This window comes from Barbatula barbatula (genome assembly GCF_947034865.1).
Source record: "Barbatula barbatula genome assembly, chromosome: 6".
Classification (NCBI taxonomy): Eukaryota; Metazoa; Chordata; class Actinopteri; order Cypriniformes; family Nemacheilidae; genus Barbatula; species Barbatula barbatula.
The window spans coordinates 24,260,559-24,280,402 of record NC_136765.1 but is presented as its reverse complement, the minus strand read 5'-3'; the positions used below and the strand labels follow the sequence as shown (position 1 = coordinate 24,280,402).

At 41.5% G+C, this 19,844-nt stretch overlaps 1 protein-coding gene across 7 annotated transcripts in view; it reads right to left on the bottom strand.

Annotated features, from left to right (window-relative positions):
• The window catches only part of ctbp2a (C-terminal binding protein 2a), a gene marked incomplete at its 5' end in the record, with an annotated part of 34,702 nt that extends 15,144 nt beyond the window's left edge, over positions 1–19,558 (bottom strand). For 2 of the 7 annotated variants that reach the window (XM_079459086.1, XM_079459090.1), the window contains 2 exons: positions 10,830–10,975; positions 19,311–19,534. In XM_079459086.1, the coding sequence (XP_079315212.1) occupies positions 10,830–10,887 (58 nt within the window). Of the gene's footprint in view, positions 1–3,200; positions 5,434–5,549; positions 5,739–6,039; positions 6,200–10,829; positions 10,976–19,310 lie in introns of those variants that run through there. The other 5 variants (XM_079459082.1, XM_079459083.1, XM_079459084.1 and 2 more) reach the window with 4 other exon arrangements.
• Between the last annotated feature and the right edge of the window lie 286 nt (positions 19,559–19,844).

Here is a 19,844-nt window from a genome sequence, read left to right as displayed (position 1 = left end):
CGACGTCCATCGCCATGGCTACATAATCCGATCTCACTAGAAAGGAAGGACTTACACCGGGGTCAGAGCTACATGTCCATATGTACATGCAATTAGTCTGGGTGGGGGAGGCTTTTTGGAACGACCATATATGGTAAAAGAACAATTAACAAGGTGTTTCACTTCAGTGCCATAATGTTGAAAATGAATAAGATCGTAACGATAAACAAATCTTTGAGAACATTATTACGCTCCAAGCAAAAAACAATCCAAAAATCCGAGCAGCCGTTGCTAGCCAAAGCAGGTCACCTAGCAACACACAATTAAGGAATATCCTGCGAGCCAGCCGTCTACAGCCTGTCCATTAGCAGACGAAATTACCGGCAAAACAAACAACCCTCACCCACATGCAAATGACTTTGTTGCGCTTTCGCATTTTCCCGAGGACTACCGGCCTGCCGGGGCTCCGCAGATGTTCGCCAATCAACTCCGACACGATGCAAACCCGAAACATCTGGAGTCAGAGACGATCAGGGCGCTGGAGAAATCGTTTCTCTATAGGAAACGAAAGCCAGCTAAAGCCATCAACTTACGTGAGACGAGAGAGAAGGCACAGAAGAAAGGGAGGAATAAATGAAGAGATAAGACGGAAGAGAAAATGAACAGGGAAAACTGAGAGATGAAGAGGAAGCTGGAGTTAACAATACTCCATGGCTCATCTCGAAAAATGTCAGATCTTCTATACAACGATGCGCTGCTTTATCTAAGACACTTCAAATACTCAGACGTCTACAGCAATGTCAACCAATTGCTCTCACATAGCTTTGCAAATATATATATATTTTGAATGTAAGAGAGAGAGAGAGAGAGAGAGAGAGAGAGAGAGCACAGTTCGTAGAGTTATAATGTTTACGGTTGCCATGCAAAATCTAAAATTGTCTCTTATATATTTTTTATATATAAAAAAGAAATTTATTGATTTTGATCATCCAATCAGAACTAAGAGTTTTAACGATTTAATACTATTAGCTTTACTTCTATTTTAGGCCGTCTCCTGTGTTACATAACGTGAAGCTGTTTTTGCACTAATGCCAGACTTATTATTTTATTCTGAATCATCTTATCTTTGCTTCGTGTCCATCACACTCCAAATAAATAAAGCTGCACCAGCAAACAAAATACCAAATCTATTTGCAAAGCATTTGACATATTCCCTGTTATCCAAAAATAGACATTTTGCCATTTCATCGAGTTTTCATTTAACATCTTTAGACCACTTCGAAAACGTAATCAAAGCCGGTCCACCGTGGTCTAGAAGAACTTCTTGTTTGGTTGTTTTAACACTACACACAGAACATTTACAACCGAATCTAAATGTTAGTCAAATATAAAAAAATAAAAGCAATGGTGGAAACCGGTGCTGCTTGACCAGTGGTCTATACAGTGGAAAACAAAGTTTAACGCAATATAAGATTATAATTCATACATTTTACAACCAGCTAACCAGTCAGCCCATAAAAACATCTGGCCACTCATTTGAATGGCCTCCCACCCCAAACAATCATAACAATACATCGATTATTATCAGCACAATCAGATTAAACTGATTATTGTGATGTGCTGTTTAATATCCTGTCAGGTTGACAGCACATGTCGGTTTCAGATCAGAGAAAAACGTCCCGCAGTGCAATCGCTGGCCATCGGTCACATAAACCCACTGTTGACTGTATAGTGAAAAAAATCATGACATATAACTTTGACTGTCTTTACCAGGGTTAGCATACTGCAACATCATATCCCCCCTCCAAATCTAAAGAAATATGACATTTTTAGTAAGAATTAAACATATAATTTCTTGATGTGCAATAAGAAATGTTTTATCATATTTGGAACTAAACAATGAAGCCTATTTTTAGTACTATATTTTGGTACAATACTTGACGTTTCATACTTGAGGCAGTTTCTTGTTTCTAGAGGACTGTAATGAATTTCATCTATACTGCTCACTAAAGTTCACACTTGGCAGTAAAGTGCCCGGTGTCGGCTGAATCAATCATTCTGATCTCGCCTGTATAGAGCTCTGTTAAAGTGACAGCTCACATCAAAACAACTGCGGCGTTTACTGACATGCAACATTTCACTCAGACTCGATCTCAGTCAAACAGATCTGGGGAAATGCACAACAGTGACAGAGGATCAAAGAGAAACCATAATCAACTCAAAAATGAGACATGCCACTCCAAATCCTTTTAGATACGTCTATTTCTACACAACATCTGTAATATAAAAGCTAAAAGACAATCTAACGGTCACCGACAGCCTCGAGTTGATATGACTAATACTGCACAAATATGACTGACTTACAACATAAAAAAACACACATACTTTTATCTTAAACACAATGAAACCAAGAAAACACAATTTGCCAGCCGTGTAAGAAAAAAAGCTCCCCAATAATGAAAGTGGATGACTATTATATATAACAAATATGATACACTTTAACACATTAAACCTGCATTGACAAGTGTCACCACATACACCTTTAAATAAAAATTACATTTCGAGCGGTTTCTCACAAAGGCAATCGCATGGAAAATGATCAGAGAGCCACAGGGACTACTCTTCTGACCACCTTGTGTGCTTTATTAAGCGTTAAGGTGCATCACAAATCACAATTCACCGCTATTGTACTCAATACACCCAACCAGATATTCATTCAATGATCGTCTTTTGTGTTCTGGAGAACAGACAGAGTCATATGGGCAAATGAACTAATCTAATGCTAATCTAATTAAGAAACAATTTAAGCAAAATGTAGGCATCCTTTTGAATGTGCCGAAATAGAAATCTACAATACTCCATAGCACTGAAAAAATTAGAAGGAAACAATCCTCACAGTAACCAGCATCGCCATAACTGAAATGTACAATATACACAACACGGCCCATTAAACACTGCAAACTGAAGTCTTGCAAAACTCAACATTAGATAAAAAACACACATTTCAACTGTGAAGACATCTGAGGAATATATGAACAAGTCTAGAACATCAGTAGCTACCAAATTCATTACTTCTGAAACAGAAAATACTTGTTTGTTCTTTAAAGGAGCCAATAGAGTACAATTATATAATTTGCACACACACAAACAACCCCACTCAAAAAGGGGATGAAAAGGAAAAGGGCACATGTAGAAGGAATAGCAAGAAGGCTTGAATTTACTTGTGTCTGGCGACGCCATAGTGGAGACAATGACTGGAGGTCCAGTGCGCCGACTGAGCTTCTGATTAGCCAGGTTTACATTTGTTCCTGAAAAGGTTCCTGTAGGTACTAGAGAACGATCTGAGGGTGCATTCCCAGCCTTCCGCATTGCCTGTGGGCTCACATGGGGGCTGGGCATGGTTGACATTGCGGCCAAACTTCGATCTCTCTTCATCAGCTCCATGGGTACAGTGTAGTTGGTGGTGTACGCCTTAGGTGCTTGCTGGGGCGCCACAGGAGAAATGGTCATTGGTTGAGGAACTGCAGGCAATTGCAGTGGTATTCCTGGTAGATGTGATGGAATGGCTACTTGTTGGGATGCTGCAACCATATGTGGCATACGCAAGCCTGCATGTGGATTGTAGGCTGACAGAGGGCGAGGTTGAACTGGATTCATAGCACCACTGTAAGGTCCTGCAAACCTGGCTCCAGGATACCCACTAGTCTCAAGAAACTGTTGGGAGGGGGCGCTACTGGGTCTGCGACCGTAGCTCTCTCCTATCCTTGGGGATATAGTCTGCATAGGGGTAGAAGGTGGCTGCATATAATGAGAGTCAATACCTGGAGTCATGGGTGGAGGTTGCTGCACATAAATGTCACCACGATGGCTGAAGCTGTTAGACCTGCCTCGAACTGGAGCACTGGGATGCTGGGGGGTAGCTGGATGGACTTCAGGTGTTTTTTTGCAACTGAGCACAACATGAGACAGAACCCGAGCTTGACCCAAGTTGGGGGCTACTGAGCGCACGTCATTTTCTTCCATTACGGCCAACATCCCTGTGGAGTCAAAACCTTGATGCAGAATAGATGTGACGGTGCTTTCTGAAAGGCCTTCTTTTTGCAAAAAAGCCAGAAATTCTGGGTCTGCATGCTTTTTGGGGTCCACAGGAGCTATGGGGGTTTGAGGGGCAGTGGGAGGGGCAGCAGGTGCAGGAGGTTGAGCATGAAGTTGAGGAGGAAGTGAAACAGGAACAGGAGCCACTGCTGGTTGCTGGGGGGTTATTGGAGCAATTGCGGGGGCTGGGGAGTAGAGAGGATTTGGGGTTGCAACGGGTTGCATGTGTGGAACTTGCTGCACTGGCTGAACCTGTGGTATCTGTTGAACGTGCTGCAGTTGCTGCATTGGCTGAACTTGCTGCATTTGTTGCACTGGCTGTACATGCTGCATTTGTTGCACTGGCTGAACTTGCTGCATTTGTTGCACTGGCTGAACTTGCTGCATTTGTTGCACTGGCTGCATTTGCTGCTGCTGTATTTGTTGTTGCATTTGTTGCTGTGTTTGCTGTTGAGGCTGCTGTATGGTGTATGATGAGGGGTTCTCCGGATGCATGACCATACCTCGGGCAGTACCATCCATTCCTTGAGCAGTTGGATCAACCACAAGGCAGAAGGCTGTAGGCTGGTGTGGATCAACTGATCTTCCATTAACATCACTGTAGATCGTGTGGCTAGTGAGAGAGGCAGGTGGCTCAGCACCGTAACGAGGAGAATTTGGCTCCATTACATAGCGAGCTGGAGATGGTGCTCTGCTTGGAACTCGCTGCCCATCCTGCATCATTTTGGATACGGGAGAAACAGGTGGGGGCCCTTGAGGGGATGGTTCACTGTAAATACGACCTATTTCATGTGCAGTTGGCGGTGGGGGAGGAGGTAAGCCTGGAGTTGGATAGGCAGAAGTAGGCCTACCGCCTGAGCTGTGTTCCCACAGTTGTCGAGGACCTGCCATCATTCCATAATGTGAAGCTGACCTGTTAAGAGGATGAGGCTGATCTCCACGATAGAAACCTTCTGCTGGCCTGGGTGGTATGCCTGGGTCTTGCTGATAGTAGTCGTGAGGTGGCAGGGAGCCACGATGAGCTACGGGCAGTCGATCGTAATGACTGTTTAATTCAGGAACAGAGCTCTTTCTTATGTTACGGGTGTTCGGACAATCCAAATAACCTTGGTTATAAAGAGATTCCTGGTAGGATTCAGGCTCGCGTTTCAAATCCAGGTCAGGGGGACGCACTCCTGCCGGGGGCTCGTACCATCCCCCTCCCGCATCTCCTCCGTAGCTCAGCGAGTTCCGTCGACCAGGCATCCGGGCCTGCTGCTCGTAAATGCTCTCACTGCGTTCCCAATGAGTCTCATTCCCACCCAGCGTGTCCCAGCTCTGGCAGCGCCCGATCGGCATCTGCTTACTGGAGATCAACATGAGGAACAAATACAACTTATTCAGATTCCTTTAGGTTTCTAGTTGCAGGTTGATGTAAAGTGTTGAGAGGAAAAAGGGTGAAAGAAAAAGATGAAACACAAGATATCAATTTTCACCTGAGGTCCAGCTGAAATGTTTGCCTCCCGGTCCCTTTCACACAGTAGCGAGGTCTGGCTATCAAATGGCTCCTCTTGCTTGGCGATCTGTGAATAATTAATCTGGGGAATACTGCTGGTGGTGATGGAGGCAGGAAAGAGGACACCAAACACTCTCGCAAATAACGTCGGTAGGTGAAGCCGGCCTGACTACTCCATTGTGGCAACGCAAAGCGACAACCGTGAACAGACAGAGTGAAAGAAAATATAGAAAACAGACAGGAAGGAACATTTTAACAAGGGGAGGGCCGGTGTGGGGGAGGCAGGGGCTTGCGATAATCCTGAGAAGCTGATCTGATCCAACCCTGAACATTTTACCCGCTCAGATTGCTATAAGGGATTACAGAGCAAATAAAGCCATCTTAAATCCACTGTCCCCCTCACGTGACCTCACGCACAAACAGATGCAAACATCCCTGTTGATAATAAAAAAACATGCTGCCACTCTTACCTGATGGCATTGGTTGAGCTTGTCCCCGTTTCTTTAACTCTAGCCAGCTGGATTCAAGCAGGACGTCTTTGCAGGACCTCAAGAGGCGGGCCAGTAAAACTAATTCACATCTAATACAGAGCCAAAAATCGGCTAGTACTGTCAGAGACAGTCAAATCCTGATTGAACAATAATCCCAAAACGGGCCACCAATTGCATAGCGCCACAACCGCAGCGATCCACTATCACGGCTCATCTAGGGCGTTATGACCTGACCCGACACAAGCACGGCTATATGAACAGCCTCTAATATCCTCTGCTGTGCATCATAAAATTAGGTCAATATGCTTCTGCAAGTTGGACTGCTATAAAGATGCACAAAAGAATCCCAGCTTCACTTGAAAACGAACGCAACCAAACTAGGAAACCACTTTTATAAAAAAATCTAAAGATTTCAAAGACACCCCATATCCAAATTCTAATGCTATCCTTCCGCGCAACCCAGAGTCTAGTTTTAATATTACAAACATATAGACCACCATGTAAGATGAGCATTTAAAACCCACAGGAGTAAGAACTGGGACATCAAATTAATAACGGTATAAGGATCTCTCAAGGCTTGTAAATGATACCTTATGGAAAACACTTTTATGCTAACTGACCTTGAATTTTCAGTTTGGGAAAGTCTTTTAGTTGCAAACAGATTTCACCCACCTGCCACTAAAAAACTCCACCCAAATCCGTTCTGATCCCCACACCGCCAGAGAGAGAGAAACTGAGGGAGGGCGAGAGATGACTTGCAAAGATTAAAAATTAATAGCCTGTTCTTTGACTGTCCATTGTCATTTGATGCATGCTGCATTCTGATGCCATCTAAAGCTCAGTGCCGTTTCAAAGTCACCTAGAAGTGCGTCTTATTTATGTTCAGTATTATAAAGACTCCCTGATGCCCGTAACACAGATCTGGCGTGGTTGTCATGCTGGCTTCAAGCCTGTTGTTCAGGGTAGCAGTTCTTATCTAAGCCTGTATGTCAGCATGTCTGGATTGCAAATGAGCCGCAGTACGGCTGCCTTGTCATCTGCCAGGGTAACACTGCCAAAGTTCTTCCCTTGTCGCTTGCTAATGGAGCTCATATGTGTATTTGAGCGTAACAATTAAAAACATCTCATGATCACAAATATATATGGTGCGAGGTGTCTTGCAATCCACCACCTAAAAAGGGACCTAGCGTCTAAGGAAATGTCTTAAAGGGATAGATCAGCCATTAATAAAAAAGGATGTTCATTTATTTAACCTCATGCCATTCAAACCCTGTATGTGACTCTGGATCGCAAAAGAAGAGAGAAATGCTTTTGTGTCCATACAATGAAAGGCAACGGGGTCAATGCTGTTTGGTTTTCAAGGATCTTTAAAATAAAAAGATTTTGTGGCACGAGGGTGAATAAATGTAGAAAGAATGTTTATTCATGGGTGAATTAGTTCACATTATGACTATATGTTGAAACATTCTTCATCTCGAGAGGGAGTCCATGACGGCTTGCTGGGCTTTGGATCAGAAACGAGTAAGAAGGGTGTGATGCAGCCAAATGAAATCAGATGTCTTTAGAAGAGCATTTCTCTCTCTCTCTCCCACACACACACAGGATAATGCTGCTTTCCTTAATAACCATTACACAATTACAAAACAAACACCCATCTAAAGTGAGGAAAGAAGTGTCATGGCAACCGTCTCTAGTTTTCCCTCTGCAGAAGTTTCGAGAGGAAAACGGAGAGAATTTTCATAAATCCTTTGTGCCCGCGAGACTGCGACTGATCTAATACGAAACCCTCCGAGACGTTTGGCTCCGACAACCCTCTCTGCCTATCTGGGAATACATGTGTAAGCAATTTTATACATGACTACTAATACAAGAGTGAAACAAATTCATAAGTATATGAAGTAATTAAAAACAGAACGTGTAGGAATATAACACGATTTCATTTACTCGCTCTCTTACTCGGTTGGGAGTTCATAATGCAGTTTTACATGTACGGAGTGATTATTTACATTTCAAGCTAGCGAATAGAAAGTGACAACAGAACTGTCGACTGTATAGCGAAAAATGCATTCGTACGTCCCGGAAAATCATACTAAAATTGAAAATTTAACCACCATAAGGTTTTGTGATTATTTATTTCCATTAACCAGATTAAACATTTGCCTCTTATTTAAAGGGATAGTTCACCCAAAAATGAAACGTCTGTCATCGTTTATTCACCCTCTATTCATTTCAAACCTTTGTGACTTTCATTATTCATCAGAGCACAAAAGAAGATATTTCAATGAAAGATGGTAACCGAACAGTGCCCATTCGCTTCTACTGTATGGACACAAAACAGATCCAAGTGACGGCGTGACGGTTACCAACATTTTTCAAAATATCTTCTTTTTTGTTCTGCGGATGAAAGAAAATCATACAGATTTGAAATGACAAGAGGATGAGAAAAGTGATTCACACCACATAGCCGACTGCTTTCTGACTCCGCCGATAGCAGAAAGGCCCTGGGAATCACATTTTGTTTTTAAAAAGGACGCGGGTGAGATGCAAGTGACATTTCTTCATTGCATAGTTATAGTCCAGATAAAACTCAGCTTTTCTAACTCGAGTCGAGCATTTAACAAGACTACAGATGAGATGACTGGAGTCTTTGTGCGGGAGCTGTAGGGATGTTGAAGTGTGACTCAAGTTTCTGAGACCTGATCTGTTACGCTTGAACCGTCTCTTTGAAACCTACCCGCCGGTTACTGCACCACCATAACACTACCTGGACTCACTGTTGAGCTTCTCCGAGAGGAGACACGTGGAAAAGAACCAGTGGCAGATTTTATAAGAACTTAAATCCAATAAAATCAGTTCAATCCAATAAAAAAGATGGTGGTAATAAATGTAAATAGCAGCTACAGTTAAACCGATCTGAACAAGCAGTATGGGTTTAGTTGATAATGTAAACCACAAGTAATACATTGAACAGTAATACACTTAAAGGAACAGTTCACCTAAAGATAACATATTATTACCATAGGAGGAGAAATTGCTTTAAAAGATTTATTTGTTCTGTTGAACACAACATTTAACAGAATAATAACTTGAGAATATTTTGTCCTACTATTGTAGTCAATGGAGGCCAAGAACGGTCCGGTTACAAGCATTCTTCCAATGTGTTCATCAGAAAAAAAATCTGTCTCTTCGTTTATTTACTATAGTAAACTTTGTGTTTTCACCGATAGCCTTGTGGGCAGTGCTCCAACACGTGGCGTGGGTTGTGCATTAGGCGACCCGGGTCCGATTCCCGTTTCGTGGTCCTTTCTCGATCCCACTTCGCATCCTGACCTCTTTCTCACTGAACTATACTAGTAAGGCAAAAACTGCTAGAATAAATCTTGTTTTCAAACTTCATCATTTTGAATATCATAAAGTATTCTACAATATTCACTACAGCCGATCAATTCAATATGATAAGTTCACACTACAGAAAACTATTGTCTATATTGACAACGTGTTTTAATGAGTTTGCGACAGTATACTTTACTGTATAAAATAGCCTACTAAAGTATGCTTTAGTTCTTATGCATGCCAATAAGAAAAACCCAAGTTGCTCAATTACCACAAATATGACTTACAATACAAATAAAACCCTTATTTAAAGTGAAGCAAGTATTGCCAAGTAAGCCAAAATCGTGCAACAGTATATATTACATGCCGAAGTGAATTGCCATTCAAGACCCCATTCACTTTTTAAACGATGATGGATTCGAGTTAAATGAGTAGAATTCAAGCACATCAAGGCCTCCTACTTTACTATACACACAGATGCACTATTAACAAGCCTAACATAAACATATAAGACATATCTTACATCTTAGAACAACAGCCTGTCAGAAACAACAACACAACGACTGTCAGCCCTTTCCACTTTGTACACACAGTATAGCCAAACACGTCCCTCGGGAAACGTTTCCCCTCCTCGGTTTCCTAACCGTGGGCTAAATTGATGTGCGAGGAAGAAAAACTAAGACGCTGCCAGATCGGACCGCATTCAGGGGTCCCCGCAAGGGGGGTTTCGGGAGCCAAACGCAAACTTTTATATGCTTGTAATATCGAGCGGCCGGGAGATGCCAAACCGCGCTCTTTCCGTAGAACGGACGGAAAACTTTCCCAGCGTTTGGGGATTAAAGTTGATTACGTGCGTGCGTGCGCACATGCGATACGGGTTTCAAACGCTCATTTGCGTTCTTGCTTCATTAGAGGAACATTGCATCACCGTGACTGATGTCAACTTGGACTTCAAGAGTAAATGTGCGTTCGATTCACCGTTTACTCTTTTGGCTTTTTTTTATGTGCCTCTGATGACTTTCAAATGGGACCAATATAAGAACATTCGGGAAGCCGGAAAGCGTTTCTCAGGAAACCTAAGATGACATCATTTATCACACATGCCCACACACAAACACAAGCACACAAATCCGAACTACACCCCTTTCATTTAAGTTGTGTAGCTCTTAAAAAGCACTAGCACTAAGTACGAAAACGTACAATGGTTTTACCACACAATCTATGGTTAAACGATGGTATTTGTGGTAAAACTATGATAATGCTATCAGATAATCATGGTTAATTTTCGTAAGGGAACATACCCTGGTATACATCAAAATGTCACGGTATTCCCACCTGGTACATTGGCAAAAAAGAACCAGAAAGTACCGCGGTAAAAAATACCATGGTTCTGCCGTCTCATACTGTCACTGTTGGATGGCACGGCTCTCTCTTACCCTCACAGATTTTGTCCAATCTCTGGCGTTTGACCTTGTGTTTGTCAATCAAAGCCATGGCAGCTCTCCTCTGCTGGTCTACTGGTCACGGAGCTTAGCAACAGGAAACTACAGCCCCCAGAATCCTCCAGTGGGCATAACGCCACCTGCACAGAGATACATGTATATGAACCACCGACATCATGACAGAGTTTAACCACAGGAGGGAGCCAGATAACATACCGTCACAATTCACATCTGGCACTTCGAGGTTTGAACCTAGAACCAAACTCTGTGCGTTTCAGTTGATCAGTCACAATTATTGACGCCGTGCAGACGATAAAATAATGTGAGATCTTCCTAAAGTGTCCTGACAATCGGTCTGATTAAAACAAGAATCCGTGATTTAACCCATCAAACTTAGTTTTATTACTTTTCTAGGCGAGCGGACATACCATTTTTACAAAAACAACTTCTCATAAGAAGACCTTAGCAACAGGCAAGCATCAGCATTATTTTCCACTGTCTATGCAGGCGAAAGGATTTAATGAAAGTTATTTTAATTAAGTTATTTCATTCCAATGCCGTGCCAGCTTCAGGTTTGGCTACTCAAAGAAAACAAACTACACAAGAAATCTTACGAGAAACTACAAGATATTTTACATGCAACCAAGCAAGAAACCTTAAAGGGATAGTTCGCCCCAAAATAAAAATGCTGCCATCATTTCCTCACCTTGTTCCAAATCTGCATACATTTCTTAAACAAGCATTCTCCCAAATATTTTTCACTGTGTTTATCAGAACGAAGACATCTATAGAGATTTGAAACAACTAACTCGAGGGTGAGCAAATGATGACAGAATTGTCATTTTTGGGTACACTGTTCCTTTAAAGGCCATTTTGTGTCCGAAACGTCCGCACATTAAAAACTGAATAGAACATCACGTTGTGTCAATCACATTTACACATTGCCTTCGTTATAAAGAAATTCAGACCGGGGTGGATTTTCGGCGTTTATCGCATCATTTTGACGATTCAAGCGCCAAATATGAAAAAACACATACGTACATTTCGGTCTCTATGTGCAAAGACCGAATATATTTAGTATTAAAAGTACGATAAAACGTAAATGTATTAAAGTCTCCAGTAAAGTATGTTTAATATATAGACAGTGGATTCTGACACTTATTCCTTATAGTAAAACATTTTGAGTAAGTATTAGGGTGTTCAAAAAAAAGAAAACATTTCTGTCCAGTAATAGAAGATGTGCTGATAAGGTAAAGTATATAGTGTTACCACTTCACCTATTTTATTTCAGCTAGACTTTAAAGTCCAGCTCACATGACCGCGCAAAACTTCACGGAGCTCTGATCTACAGTGTTTAGCGTTTTAAAGGGTCCTTTTAAATCACAGACCTCTTGAAGCAGGGCTGAAGGTCTTCCTCAAACAAAGCCGTGGCAGATTCAAAGCAGAGAAAGACACACACGCTGAGCCAAACTCACAGAGACACATCTCGCTTCAGCGATTTAAGCACCGGTGCCCTCACGCTTAACCCGAAACCGATCACACACACACACTCCAGAGTCGACTCAAGCATACTACAAACACATGACTCAATTTCAACCATCCTGCTGAAGGACAAATATCGACCCTATAGACATGAGAGAAGGCCGCACAATCGTTTTCGACTCTTTCATAACAGATTGTTTTCAATTTGCGATGCCCGCATTCAGCGTCTCCCAATCCTCATCACATTTTCCTCATCTCGCCATCATTGGATGCCGTACACAATGGCAACCTTATTAACACAAACCTAAAGACATTTACACAAGCTCTGTTCAAACATCTGGAGTCACATGGGTCAGCGAGGGATCTGTTTTCCAGCTAAATTCTGGGTAATAACAGAACCGACCTGTTAGGTGGCAACAATAGCCCGTGTGTGAATATGCACGCATTCATTTGGTGTCACAGGGGAAGGTGAAAGTGACACCGCCTCTTTTCCAGCGCCTTAACACCTCATTCTCTGGCCTCTCATTAGAATCTAACAACGTGACACACGCTGTTTAATGTGGAACTGTCACTAGCTTTCCCGGTTTACAGAACATCAAGTATGTCATTCATCGAGTTTACAAAATCCAAACATTGTCATGAAGTGCTCGCTAAACAGGCACACACAGTGCGACATAAAAAAGAAAGATGCTTTAATGCGTGTGATCCCACAGAACCATCTTTTGTCCCCCATTGAACCTTTCAGTGCTGATTTATTTCACACATTTTGACATTCTGTAGCGTATTTCAGAAAACGTTTCGGAAAGGTTCTGCGGAGGTTAAATGGCGTTTGTAGAACTGATAAACAACCTTTTGGGAACCTTCATTTTAAAGAGTTTATATATCAGATATACCTTTAATCTTAACACATGATGGATGATTCTAGATACACTGTAACTTTTTTACTCCCTATGTAGAAAAAGGGATAACCGCTATATTAAATGGATAGAAAAGATCCTCACTTATTCGCCCCGTGCCTTTTGTGAAACACAAAAGAAGATATTTAGAGAAATGTCTCTGTGGTTTTGTGTCCATCCATACAATTAGAGTCAATGGGGTTCAATGATGTTTGATTATTAACGTTCTTTAAAATATATGTTCTGGGTGAACTTTCCCTTTAACTAGCCAAGGTCATCCACTGTCACCTTGGCAACCGTCACTTCCTGTGACCTGCACACTTCCTCGAAAAGAAACTGAAATCTTGAATAAAAAACCAATGCAATTCTGACTTACATGATTAAAAATGGATTCATGAAGAAAAAGCTCAATATGTAATGACATCGATCGAATTATCCAATGAAAATCGTTTGAAAAGGTCATCGGTCAGGTCATAATAAGTGGTTTGAGCTAGGGCTGCTCGATTATTATGACACAAATCATTATCGCGACTATTTTGGCCAATATTGATAAACCAATTATTTGAGATGAATTAAATAATAATTAACCTTTAAAACAACATAGAAAATAAAATACTTTGCTTTTAAACTCTGAATTAAAGTGAAAAATAAATACCAATGTAGTATTGATTTATACTACAAGAAAAGATCCTTGCAAAGTGGAATGCGGCACAATAATCGTTTACCTCCATTATTTTGTTTTCGTTATTGATGAAGGCCACAATTGTCGATTACGATTAATTTTCGATTCATTGCACAGCCCTAGTTTGAGCTTGAGATGTAAATATCGCTGCCGTTTGTGCACCTCTGGGTATAAAACACAGAACCACAAGCGACACAAAGACATCAGCTGTATACACTTCAAAGACTTTTAAAAGCACTCTTTTACTCAAAGCATGAATTACATCTGCTCCATTCACAAACCTGCCGCTTTGATTTGCCTGCACCTGTGTGTGTGTGTGTGTGTGTGTGTGTGTGTGTGTGTGTGTGTGTGTGTGTGTGTGTGTGTGTGTGTGTGTGTGTGTGTGTGTGTGTGTGTGTGTGTGTGTGTGTGTGTGTGTGTGTGTGTGTGTGTGTGTGTGTGTTATGACAGCCCCACCACTCTCCTTGATTGATGTTTGCGTGTGGCGTTCTCCATGTTTACCCGGCACAATAACTACATCTTCACTGACCTCACTTCATTTCAATATTCATTGAATGCTATGCAAAACAGAGCTGTCATGGGAATGTTTTCATTAAACGCTGCTTTGATACTCCGTGTCTGTGTTTCAAACTCTTTCACTCACTTTGCATTTTGATTGACTTGAACGAAAAACTGTTAAGAAATTTAAAATGAAGACTTGAATTTCACAAAGTCAGGAAAATGGAATTGTACTTGGTTGGCCCTATGAAAACAAAACCAAGATTTTTCGTTGTGATATATTTTATTGACAGCACATTGTTATGTGAAAAACACTATATATTATTATTATTTAGAGATACACTTTAATCAAATTTGATTTGGTGGCTTGTAGTACACGTGTTGACTTAAAAGATAAATACAAATAGTACTGTAAATAAATAAATAGATTTATATTTATATAGTGCAGATGCAACAAAACAAACATAGCGCTTTGATTTTAAAGACGTTTTTTCCAACTATTTTATTTTACGCAACACCCTAAATGGCGCGCACTCTCAATGTTTTATTTTAAAAGCTTTGGAGCGATTCGTTGAGGTGGCATTTTAAATATGCAGATAATTTCCTTTCAGAGCACTCGCCTGTTGTGGAACTGAATCATTTCCAGCAATCACAAACAGTTTTTTTTTTCACAGAGACCTTTAGAAATGCCAGCGCTCATCAGAGCCGCCGTACCGTTTCACTTCCTCTAATGCACATAAAGAGAGAAGACAAGCTTTAAATCAACTGCAGTAAAGTGTGTGAAACAGGCTAGAAGCTTATCTGAGGACAGAACAGAGAGAACGCCACGCTGTTCGAGTGCGATAAACCCTCACGTCTTCATTTTTAAACATCGTTTTGCAGATACGGCTGAGGTTTTAAATGATGTCATAAGCCCTTGACCTCGCTCAAACGCTGGCTGGTCCATATCTCCTAACACATCGCTTTCTTTATGACATGTCTTCTTCCTCACCGCTTATTATTATTTCAATTGCTTCTCCTATGCAACAACGAGACTAAATGAAGAACAAATAGAAACTTGACAGTAACGTCTCGAGGAAAAAGACCCCACTAATCTCTCCGTCTCACATGGTACTCAGAATACAATGACACAAGCTGTTTTCAGAACTGCCAAGGCGGCACGACTCGGAGAAATGTGTCAGTCACAGACCCGTCGTGTATTTGCCATCAACATGCACGAGATAACAATACTACTAAAGTAAAGTGAGCAAACCTTCTGCAACTTAGACACACTTAACCCCAAATTTGCAATCCTTATCAAAATCCACAAGACATCATTTCTTGGGCTTTGCTATCTGTATTAATATAATCTTTTTCAACAGTCTTCTAGGCTCATGTGTCGACCAGATGCAGACGCTACTTGTAATATTATGATGTGTAGTATTAACACAATATTAATAATCACAATTATTAGTATTAATGTCAATACAGGTTTATTGCGACAGTTCTACACTGTATGCGAACAACTCTCTCATTTGTTTTACAGAACACTTCACAAGACATAAACACTAAAATCTTAAAGATATTCGTTGAACATTTTAATTGACTAATCCAACATGTTCAATTGGTTGTATTCTGTTCGACCGTTTTGCAAAGTGTTAAAAGCTGAAACAGGAAGTTATTCTGGGCCACCGTTGAACCAGCACCGTTTACATTCTCTGAAGGGGTTTACACTTCAGATTTTAGCAGAATTATCTCCGACAAAGTGAATACTGCGATGAGACATAACTGAGGACCGCCTGAAAGAGCGATAAAAGTTCTCCCCTGGGCCTCTCTGTCAGAGAGAGAAACCTCCTTCTTCAACAATGTCATGATCACTAGACAATCGCTCCCACGCATCTATATCTTCTACTGCAACATGACTCGGCCATATCTCTTCCTCTCTGTCTACGACAGAAACCTTCCCGTTTAAGGCACAGAAAGAAGTGAACCTGACATTTGTTATTTGACTCTCCAAACATGTGTGAATGCCTCGCTGATAGTCGTATTGATCTGTCAGGGCTATAATGAGCCAAGCACTCCGTCTCGACCCCTCGCGGTCACTGCACAATGAAGGGGCCCCTTTCCTCCCTGACCCCTCACAACACATTGAACTCAGTGACCCGGGTTTGACTCTCACTCTTGGGGACGGACTTTAATAATATGGGGTGGACTGCTCACATCGCGCCTCCCACGGTGCGGAACGGCGGTTCTTCCCAACAATTTCAGATACAACAAAGATTTTACTAAATAAGCGAACTGTTTTTATTAATTTTTTTAGACACTCAGGTTAGAGACCGTTTGACTTATCTATCAGAGATAGCCCGTGACCCCACCGCACAAAGAAATGTCACAAGATCAATGAAACTGTGAGAACTATGTAGTGAAACTACATCATATCTCTGTGTGAGGCAACTCACATTTTTTATTATCTTCAAATAATGGAAAGAAATAAAATCCGGGTCATTTTCGTAATTGAAGCTGCTATTTTTAAGCAAATGTATTAAAATATGGTCTACTGTGGTAAATGTGTGCTCGAGATAGACAAAATCGTTTACCTGCAGTTAGTCCTGTACCATATACAAACCAACTCTCTTCTGTTCCCACAATGATTTTTCTAGACAAAGACATATAAATCAAGTGTCAGACGCCCGTCTTGAGATCTCAGACAAAATCACTGTGCCCCGGTATTCATTTTTACGCATTCATTGTTATTTCAGAGATTTGCTTTCAACACAACAAAAGGGCATACAAGTGAACTATACCGAATTTAATCAATCTTTTCTTGTGGACGTCAGATGTCAGATTTTGAGTGACAGCCAAACACATCCCGAGACTCAGGCAAGCAGCGAATGACACAAGGTTGAATTCAGACACTTTGGACGGACGCCACATACCGATTACCTTCCAAGCAGGTGATCTTACACATCCTCGCATCTTTTAAAACTGTGAAGAAGCCGCTGGAATACATCACTACGATGTGTGCAGAAGAGGTTTGCTCATACGTGTTAAATAAAGTATTAAACTGAAGAGAATGCATTGCTATTCATCCTCAAGAGTCAGTCTATGAAATTCACACGACACTCATCCACCTGCTCGTAAAACAAACACATTTTTTCTCTGCAGTTAGGAATGTCAATACATCTCGATACACCTGTTAAAGAGTAGGACAGCTTTTCTGACTCAGTCAAGCTGTTGATTTCTGAAATAAAATATCATTTTTTTACTTGAAGCCTCTAGAAGTTAGACGGTTGTTTTCTAATGCCATCAGCATGAAGTAGCACAAAATAACCATATCTTTTTAAAAAAGCAAAATAAATGATAAAAGATGCAACATGAGCAGGTGACGCTCTCATTGAAAAAACACGGACCACCCTTCACGGGAAATATGACCAAGACTAACGGTGAACGATGTTTACTTGCAACAGGTTTGTGTTGTGAATTACAAGGTTCGCATTACATTTATTACACATTTTTGTTTATCCTTTATGGTAATACTAACGTCAACAATCGCCATTTCTCCCAAACACCAATGAGAATACATAAGACCAAACTGACTAACATGAAGTTGAAACGACTGAGAACCCAATAACATCTCACGAAGAGAAATAAAACTTTCGAGTAAATCTGTCTGTGGTGTCAGGAACATATAAATGAAGAATGTCTGCCGTGTCGCCCATCCACACCTGGAGCACACGATCATATCATAAATATTAAAGAAGCCCTTTTGCGTTTCCCTGCCTGACTTTAATAAATGTCTCCTTGCTTCATATGCTGCCATGTACACTGTGATTCAGTATGTGATGTGCAAGCGCTCCGGGTGAGAGACGGAATTCTTAGTGGGGACTGTAACAGACGTGTTTAGAATCAAGGTCTATTGGTTTCCATCCTACACATCAAACTGAGAATACATAACTGCTGTGTACGGGCATGGCGCTGGGGCATTATTTACACATGCATCTCATCCCATTAACCAGCAAAGCCTCCATCTTAAAATCTGTTTGATAAGTTAAGCTTGCCAAAGTAACACACATAACATAGATCTTTCAGGGCACCGTGCCTCCTTGAAAGGGGTCCTTGACAAAGCCCTTAGAAACAGCAGATGTCCTGGTAGGAAACATCTGTACACACCCCCTCTCCACCACCCAGACAAAGGGCATCTCCCATAACATACACACTTTACTTCCACTTCTCACTATGTTACACTTCTTTCCGTCTGTGGCTGAAAACATCAAGGAATCAGTAAGAACCATCACACACAAGTTGTGGAGAGACTAAACTTTGAAACTACATCAAAACACATGGATGATTGGGTCGGCCGAAACATATTTCTTAAAAACGCACGTCGTGTTTATGCACGAGATCGCTACAAATCACAACTTGCGTGTCTTCATATACTGTCCATTCCACTTAAAGACAACGAGCGATAAGGGGAATGCATATCTGCATAACAGAGATCCAGAAAATGAGCTATTTTTACACACATGGTCACCTACGCGCAACATTTGGTTACATTGTAGCCACTTCATCTCATTGATCAAGGTTACAGTCAATGTATACACGGATCAAAGACACAATGTAACAACCGAACGCCGTTCAGTTTCCAACTATGATCGGCTGCTAAGTGGCTCAAGATGTCCTCGGATGTTAGAGGAACAGACCGAAAAGCCCACCCATTCCCTCCATGTCGCAGGCGAATAAACGCACACATGGACGGACACAACGCGCCAGACCAGCCGCCGTTCCTTAAACCAACAACCGGTCGAGTGGGTTTTACATCCGACCCGGATATTATCCTACATTAGTATATATATATATACATATATTTCTTCCATACAGCCACCGAGAAGCAATCCGATGCTAAAATGCACGTAGAAGCGTTCGCGATGAGCGACTCACCTTTTCAAACGCCGCCCAAACTTAATCCAGCGTGTTTCCAAACTGAATGTCTGAGGATGTTTTTTGGGCGTTTGGTGAATTTAGAGAAGTTACGGATGTGGTTGAGTTGGGTTCACAGCGACCGGAGGTGGCCGAGTGGGTTTAGAAAAGAAAAAGAGGAGGTGATACGGAGACTACGGTGCACTACGGTTTATCTTTCCCCAGTGCGGGATTGAGATGTCTCTGTTTTTCTTTTCTTTTTTTTCGATGTCTTTTGAAAGAGGCGGGGCATCGGAGCGAACGGACCAACGGAGACGCGGTTAGGGCGCGACCACACCCCCATAATCTTTGTGCGCAGATACAGGCGAGTTTGACCAAGTGACCACAGCAGCAGCACAACAGGCCTGCGCTCCCTAATCTGCATTGCATGCTAGAGATTGCTATTTGAGTTTGGAAACACAACACATTAGAGTTGGTCCAGTTTCTGAGAGTTTTTAGGCAGTTTTGAAAATTGAATCTGAGTTGATTTCATAACCCATGACTTTTTTAGTCATA